Below are 8,491 nucleotides of genomic sequence, written 5' to 3'. Positions count from 1 at the left end.
CAACCACGGGTCCGATATACTTGAAACTTGCCAGGTATATTGCTGGGGACCCGAGGATGTGCCTTTTCAAGGTTTGAAATTAATCGGACAAGTGGTTCCCAAGGTATGGTCACCGTACTCGCAAGCCGTTCGCTTTGGCTTTGCGAATGGACCAAACCATTTCATGTAAATAGAGGGGGGGGTTCTACCGTACTCGCAAGCCGTTCGCTTTGGCTTTGCGAATGGCCCAAACCATTTCATGTAAATAGAGGGGGGGGGATATAATGTCGTTCGCTTTGGCTTTGCGAATGGACCAAACCATTTCATGTAAATAGAGGGGGGGGGGGATATAATTTTAGATATATATATAGTACGGGCACGCCCTAGTAATAATAATAACAATAACACCTCATTTGTGATATTATCATGCATTGTTTTTCAGATATTAATGAAAATGGGTTTTTCCGCAATGGCGTTGCTAACTGAGTGGGTGAACTAAACATTTACCTGGAAAACTATACATTTTCTAGCAATAATGCGGGTGTCAGTGTAATTATTGACCATGTAAACATAGGTATAGACACTTTATTCATGATATTATCATGCATAGTTCTCCAGATATTGAGCAAAATAGGTTTTTCGGTAATGGCGTCACTAATCGAGTGATTTCGGGGGGAAAGCCACGGGTCAGACCCGGCAGCAATGCATTTTTGTGATGTCGGTGGATGACCCCATCAGCCCATGCGGTCAAACGTTCCGGCGCTTTTCACTTGAATAAACCTTCTGGGTCCCTGGACTAAAAAATATTACAAACATGGATTCTTACCATACTGTAGAATATAGATGGAGTTCCTGATTCTAATTCACTTTGCCCAAGATTGTGACTTAAGTAACTTATACTCAGGTCTTCAATTGCTTAACATAGTAAATATGTCAGAATACTCTCTTCTCTTACCATACACTGAATGTAAGCCTATATTTGATACCCCCCCCATAATCAACAAAATTCGACTTCGAGAGAACAAACTCGCAAAAGTCATTGGTTCTGTTGAACAAAAATCAATGTTGAAAAGAATGCAGAGAAAACGTGTAAAAACGAGTGCGAGGCTTTCCTCCCTCTACCGATCATTCGGAAGATCACAAGGCAATCAGATTTCTGCTTTTCCAAGAACATTCCCAGCATAACTGGCTGAGTTTGGATCCCAACAAGGTTGTTGATCAGCAATAATCAGAAGCAGGATCTAGTGGTTTTAAAATTGTCAAAATGTACAAAGATTGCTGCAACCACATCGTGGTGTTCAACATGGTTTTTACAATCGATTGTTTAAGTGATGAAAACCGATGAAGCGATGTCTTGTCCTCGTTATATTTCGTTTGTATAAGAAACGAGATGATCATCTCAAAGTAAACCAAACAAATTTATAATTGGTGTTCCCATTTGAACTGCTGGCACATAATGGAGGGACACCAGGATACCCCATGTTTGTCCATTGTCCACTGTCTTTTTTTTTCTTTTTCTTTTCCTTTTTTTTCTTCCTTTTTTTTCTTTTTTCTTTTCTTTTTTTTGTATACAAGATCGAGGCTTGTGTAACAGCTAACATTGATCACAAAAAGACAAACTGACACATACACCATAAGATAAAGGGAGTGGGAGACAAGATGGGGAGAGAGAGGGAAGCACACAAAAGTACAACATTTGAGAGCAGGGACATCGGGAGATCTGTGGGAGGGAGAGGGCTTGGGGGGAGGAGGCATGGGAAGGGTGGGGGGAGGGGTGGGAGAGGTAAAAAAAATAAAAATAAAAACATGGACACTGCGAAGACTTCCAGGAAAGAAGTCGGTATTTCAAAAAAAATGGATCTGGGGTGAATTAATGGGGGTAGAAAAGATCAAGGTTTTGGATGGGGAAAGATAAGAGAAGAAGATAAGAGGGAAGATAAGAGTCTGTGTAGTTTACCTAAATGTAGTGTTGTTGCCCAGTGTCTTTGTCATTTTTTTCTCTTTACAAGTTAGAGGTGCATGCAAGAGCAAAGTGACAATCTATTACAATACTATTTTTAAATACAGCACGAGGCTGCGAGGTAGCATCAATGGCTGAGGGTGCGGCCGTGCCACTAATGCAATGCTCTCTGTAGGTTAGGGCAGGAGGTATGGAACGGTATAAGCTGACAGTAGGACAGGAGGAAACTCTTGGGCACAACTAGCAAGGCAATGAACAAATCGGAAAAAAGAGGAGGAAAGGAGAAAAGGAAACTGCAAGCAACAAGTAAAAGGTTTGGGTTAGGAAAGTTTATTGTGGATAATAAATATTGTGAGTAAGGATGGGGGATGACTTGAGATCATGGTGTACCGATTGATACAAGTTCTGGAGGGAAGAGCTTCTACAGCTTCTGGAAGTCCTTTCAACATATGGGAGAAGTGAGGAACGAGAGGTAAGCCACAGTCCAGTCCAGTGGTGCCAGGTTAAACTTAAACCGATATCAGCCCTGTGAAGCAGCCCTTAGTGGGACTCTCCAGTATGACCACGAAACCCATGAAACCCCGCCAGCCTAGCCACGTAAGGTGGTGGCGTTTCCCCAACGGCTCAAGTCTTTCATGAACCGACTTGCTCGGTCTGATATTTGAATGAACCTGACAAAGATTTGTAATTTGGTCAGAGTGCTGGCGACAACTCGCTTACTCTTCGCGAAGGACACCTTTGGATATTTAATGTCCACCAACGAATACAGACCAGCAAAGACTAAACAACTAAAGGAACATCAAGTTTAGCATCCACCTGAAGAAGATGGCACACGCATTGGTACCTCACCTCGCCCCACCCACGAAACACCAGGGTGACATTTTATAGATCGGACAGGATTCGAACCCAGGCTAGACAGCTCACATGTGAGTGTGCATACCTCTACGGTCTAGACTAGAGAACACACACACATAAACACACATACACCTGAGGGCAGATCAGCAATTTCATAACCTCACCTACAAGGATGATTGCTGAAACAAAATGCAGGCATAATCTTTCAACTACCGGTACCATGTATAAATATTCCGTTAAACTGTGGCAGAAATATTGAGGAGAAATAACAGCTTCGTTCATTGACTTTTTAAATTCAGGACATGGACTTGTTGATCACCCACACCAATCTTCCACCGACTCATAAAACGGCATCGCACAAAGATTGTTCGATTTTAAAATTAACATCATCAATGCAACTTTCCATTTGCACAATCAAATAGTTCATCCCATAAAATATCAACTGCAGGTTTTTGTTGTGCTTTCATGAAGTATCGGTTTATTACACAAGGCATTTTAAAAAAAACGTTTATACAAGTCATGAGTCGACTGTTTTCAAAACATTGAGAAAAACAATCAGTAAGTTGTACAGTTATGTCTTAGCAATTAAATAGAAGAAAAAACATCTCGGAATGCACCAATTAACCGGCTCGGGTTTGAGAGTAACTTATTGTCAGCGCTGAAGTCATTGCAAGAATGTGTCAGCAAATACCACAACCATACTTGCATGGTCTAGGCCTTTGGATCCACGTTGTTGCTGTTGCGATGGGACTACTCGGAGACATTCCGCTGAGGGTCACTTTGCTGTTTGTCGAGCAGCTGCCAGTATCGCCGATTTTTCTGACAACCTTCCATGAGTGGTTTGCATGCAGGAGAGAGTGAGTAGAGGGCCTGGGGGAAGACAAAGCAGGCATGAGAGGTAAAGGACAAGGCGTGGATGTGAGGGGTTGGATGTGGATGTGGATGTCTTCTATCATATGTCATAAGATATGTGTGGATGTCATAAGATATCACTGTTGTTTAAACCGAATTTATTGTGGATGATGCGGTTGAAGAGCGAACGTAAACAATACGGTTACAGAGTTTTTCAGCTTTTTTTTTTTACACCTCCGATTATTTATAAAATCCCAATTATAATGTTTTATCGATACATAATAAATTAATTATGGGATGTTTTGCAATATGAGAACTTGAATGTCTCAAAATGATTACTTGCCATTTTCATTGTTTTGCGACCCGATGCTTTTCAGCAATCGAATGACTGCCTCCATATTAGGTGTGCCTTTAGTTGGCATTAACCCATTCACTGCCAAAAATAATTGTCTTCCTAAAAAAATATTTTCTTAAAATAAGACGTTTTCTTAAAATATGAAAACCATGAAAAAATGTAATGCGGCTAAAATAACATTTTTGCCACTGAATAAAATCTTGCCACCTGAACCAATGAAACCAAATTATGATACCTTTCACAGATTGGAAGAGAAGTAGTCAGAAATACCAGCAGTTGTGACAGTTGATACTCCGATTAATTAGTTAAGAAATTGACACAGCGTTTTCAAATTCAGGGCAAACTAGAACGGCACTCGGTAGAGCGTATACCTCCACCAAGCTAAACAGTTTACGTTTTGTATCCCACTGATAGGCCAGATTTGGAATCGGACCTGAACCAAAACCTAATCAGCTTGATCTTGTCACCTAACCAACTCGTCCACAAGGTTTTGTCACAAGTCGTCCACAACATTTTGAAATCTCTTGCTATATATCTTCTTCTTTTTTTTTCTTTCTTCTTTTTTTGCCCCATCTCTCAATGGTGAAGAAGCCTGGTGTTGGCTTAACAGTTAAGGTGCCGGCTTGGGATCCCAAGATCCTGGGTTCGAATCCCAGTCAATTGCTAAATTAACATCACGGGGGTTGACTCAGCCTGTTCATCCTTCCGAGGTCGGCAAATTGAGTAGCAGCTTGCTGGGATGAATGATCCTGATGTGTACCCCGGCTTAGAATAGGTACACCGTATCCCTGCGCATCGCAAGAGGCGACTAAGGGCTGGCGCCAGGAAGGGCATCCGGCCATAAAAACATTGCCTCAAACAGGGAACCATGATTGTCATGGGGCCCGCAAGGCTAACCCCTGCTCTAGCGGGGAAAATGGCCTTAAAACGATCATTCATTCATTTATTCTCAATGGTGAAGAATCACTTTTAAAAATTATCTGATCCGGATTCAAATCTTTACCAAAATTGAATCAGTTCTTCCTTGACAAACGCCCAATCTGTCCACCAAGTGTCGTCTGAATCCATCCACAAACTTTTCAAATATAGTGCTATAAATCCTGGTGTTGGCTTCGTGGTTAGGGTGCCGGCTTGGGATCCTAGGATCCTGGGTTTGAATCCCGTTCGATCGCTGAATTAACACCAGGATGGTTGACTCAGCCTGTCATCCTTCCGAGGTCAGCAAATTGAGTACCAGCTCACTGGTAATTTCCTGTGTGTCACAAGAGGCGACTAACAGGGTTGGCGGCAGGAAGGGCATCCAGTCGTAAAACATTGCTTCAAAAAGGGGACCACGGTGCCCGAAAAAGGCCAACCCCTGCTCTGTGGGGAAAAATGGCTTCCAAAGGTGTTTCTTCTTCTTCTAGATCGTTTTTTGTCCTGTCTCTCAATGGTGAAAAATCACTTTAAAAATTCTCGGACCCAGATCCGGATCGTTACCAAAATGTAATCATTTTCGCCATGTCACCTACCCAACCTCTCCACCAAATTTTGGCCAAATCCATCCACAACTTTTTGAGATATCCTGGTCACAGACAATCAAACAAGTAAGAAAGTCTCCTTTCAGAGCACGATACTTGCAAAATCCACCTCCCTCCCCTCCTCCTCAAGAAAAGTTGTCAGAGATACATCAAATTATCCATTTCATTAAGATTTAAATTGATGATCTTAATCAAAGCTCGGTTCAATCTGATGGGAATTTATGACTTTAGAAGTTTGAACTCGAGCTAACTTTGACCTTTTGACCTCAAAAATAGTTGATTTCCCAATTCAGTGAATCAATATGCAAATGCTGTTCAACTTCCATTGAAAACGGATGAAAAATGACGATTTTAGAAATGTGACCTCAAGATGACCTTTGACCTTTTGACTTCAAAGCCAATAGGCTTCTTCCTTATGACCAACTCTACCATTTGATGAAGTTTTGTAAAGATCGGTTTAGAATTGTGACCTACAGGCGATTGACAGACAGACAGACAAACATACAGAATAACGCACAAGACCAACCAATATACTTGAAAAATCTTCGATTTTCGCAAGTAACAAATAAACAGATAAGCAGACAAACAGGCATGGTGAAAACATAACCTCCATCCACCTTTGGTGGCAGAGGTAATAACATGAGGGGCTTCTGATCATGTTTTTACAATCCACTGTTTCCATTGATTGAGAAGACCGAGTTAGACGTCTTACGTTCAATCCAAATACACAACCTTTTAAGAGATGCTCTTGGTTGCAGTTGACGAATATAATTTGAGTTGTGCGTTACATAAAGTTACTCTTGGAAAACAAATAAGAAATTATGTACTTGTACATTTGTGCTTCCGTGTGAGATATACATTTTGCAGAATATGTAGTCCATGACATCATTGCCCTCTATCGCAAGAATCAGGGATTGTATGAGCCTGTGTTAACGTGCAACTCACCTTAACGGTGCAGAGCATACTGGGTAAGGGTAGGCAATTATTGGGTGGGGAACATGGCATGGCTGTGTTAAGCCAAGAACCAGTTTTTGTTTTTTTGCTTTAGCTCATCATGCAAGTTGAAAAAGGCACCACATGCTGTATTCTAATTGCTCGAGGGAGGGGGGATGACACAATTGGTACGGCCATTTTCTCAGCTCACACATGAACATTGCGGCAGTGAGTAAGCAGCGGTGCTTTTCATTTTACTTTTATTCACTACAGTTTCATTTTCTTCTCGAATATATCAGACAATGCTTCAATCTAGGAGTGAAATGTAAAGACAATCATAAATACAACTCCAAGTGTCCCTTTAAAAACACTACTTTTCCAAAATAAGGAGGAAAACGGGTCATCTTACTATACTTCACCAAATGTCCGTCCGTCTGTCTGTCTGTCTGTCTGTCTGTTTGTCTGTCTGTTTGAAGGTACCGCAAAAACAGCTGAACCGATCGCAACGATATTTTGGGTGGGTAATCCTGGGATCTCCAGGAGTAAAATAGGCTATTTCGTTTTTCCAATTTCAGCTTTGTTCTCCAGCATTCTCAGGTTTGGACTCCCGCATAACATTCGCGTTCACATAACGTTCATTGTGACGATGTTTTCATTGTGACGATGTTGTTTTCCTGGGTGCCGCACAAACGGCTGCACCAATCGCTGCACGGCTGCACAGATCGGACTCGGTGACCTCAGACAAAGACCTTTTATAAGGACACGGGTTGAATCCCTGCTTGAGAGAATACCAACCCCCTCCCGGCCATCATGGCCGTCTCTCCAACTCACAATCCCAAGAGATATGCGGAAAGGACGACCCAAAACCAATATAAACATCATTAAACATCATTCATATATAAACATAATTAAAAGTAGATAATGACCTCAGCCAAAGTTCAAATGACGTTTAATCTCTACATGAGAGAATTCCACATAGCTATTTGGGCGGTGTATATGCTAACAGATCGCTGTCTCCATCGATCTTGCCAAGGCCGTAACACCTATCGGCTCAAAATCCTTTTAACTGTTGATTTGGTAGTTTTTACAATGAAGGAAACACGTATCGGGAGTACATACAACATCGGGAGTACTAACTGCACGCGTCTTCAGTATCAAGCTTAAATCTCTCATGGCGGATCTGAAGAGCAGAATGCTTGGAGAAGTGGTGGGCTACATTGGCATGAAGGAGGATCAGAAACGTGGACTCCCACACTGCCACATCCTGCTGATACTTGCTCCCGCATGACGTTATTTTCCCGGGTGCCGCACAAATGGCTGCACTGATCGAGATTTAACGGATGTTTATATAAATCGTTTAAAAGAAAAAAAAGCCTTCAATTTCTGATATTTAGCCTTTTCATTTGGGCCTCCCAATTGAAGCCCCGCCCGTAGGGTGGGTACCGTTGCTAGTCTATACAATCGGGCATACATATGCACATATTGTATAGGGTGGGCCACATCTGTTGTTACATCCTGATACCAAATCTACTCATTGAAACATGTTATATTCATGTTTTTATTAGGTCGCTTGTCATTTATTATGTTCAGGAAGTAAAACATTACATACGTCATTCCAACATACAGTATATCAATGGAATTAGTTATTTTTTCATACGAAATATTGGCTCATGGAAGAGCAAGGTGACAGATGGCAAAAAAACCAACTTCCGGACAGTGGGGCATTTGGCAACATGTGGGCAAAACAAGTTAACGGAAGGAATGGACAGGTGGGGAGGGGGGGAACACAGTAACCTGCAAGTAATGTAGATGGGTTAGGTAGCGTTGATGGACTTAAAATATCACAGGTATGTATGGGGGATAACATGAAACGGGAATGCACCTCTTGGTTGAAGTCCTAGAGGGGAGAGTGTACTAGCACATCCTCAAGCATGCAGTTTCACAAATAGGACAAATGAGGACCAAAAGAGAGGAGGTGAACGGTAGGGTAATCTTGGACTTTAGGAGTTTAACCAGGATGGATTACTGGAAGAGCAC

General features: G+C 41.8%; 1 protein-coding gene across 4 annotated transcripts in view; it reads right to left on the bottom strand.

The window, feature by feature from the left end:
• Positions 1 to 2,248: 2,248 nt before the first annotated feature.
• The window catches only part of PDE5A (phosphodiesterase 5A), a 209,258-nt gene continuing 203,015 nt past the window's right edge, over positions 2,249 to 8,491 (bottom strand). For all 4 annotated transcript variants that reach the window (XM_078783484.1, XM_068102486.2, XM_068102484.2 and 1 more), the window contains one exon: positions 2,249 to 3,664. In XM_078783484.1, coding sequence (XP_078639610.1) covers positions 3,545 to 3,664 — 120 coding nt within the window. In that variant the 3' untranslated portion in view covers positions 2,249 to 3,544. The remainder of the gene's footprint in view (positions 3,665 to 8,491) is intronic.

The sequence above is a fragment of the Myxine glutinosa genome, chromosome 8 (genome assembly GCF_964187855.1).
Source record: "Myxine glutinosa chromosome 8, kmMyxGlut1.1, whole genome shotgun sequence".
NCBI lineage: Eukaryota > Metazoa > Chordata > Myxini > Myxiniformes > Myxinidae > Myxine > Myxine glutinosa.
Note: the sequence above shows the minus strand (reverse complement) of the source record. Positions and strands in the feature narration are given on the sequence as shown.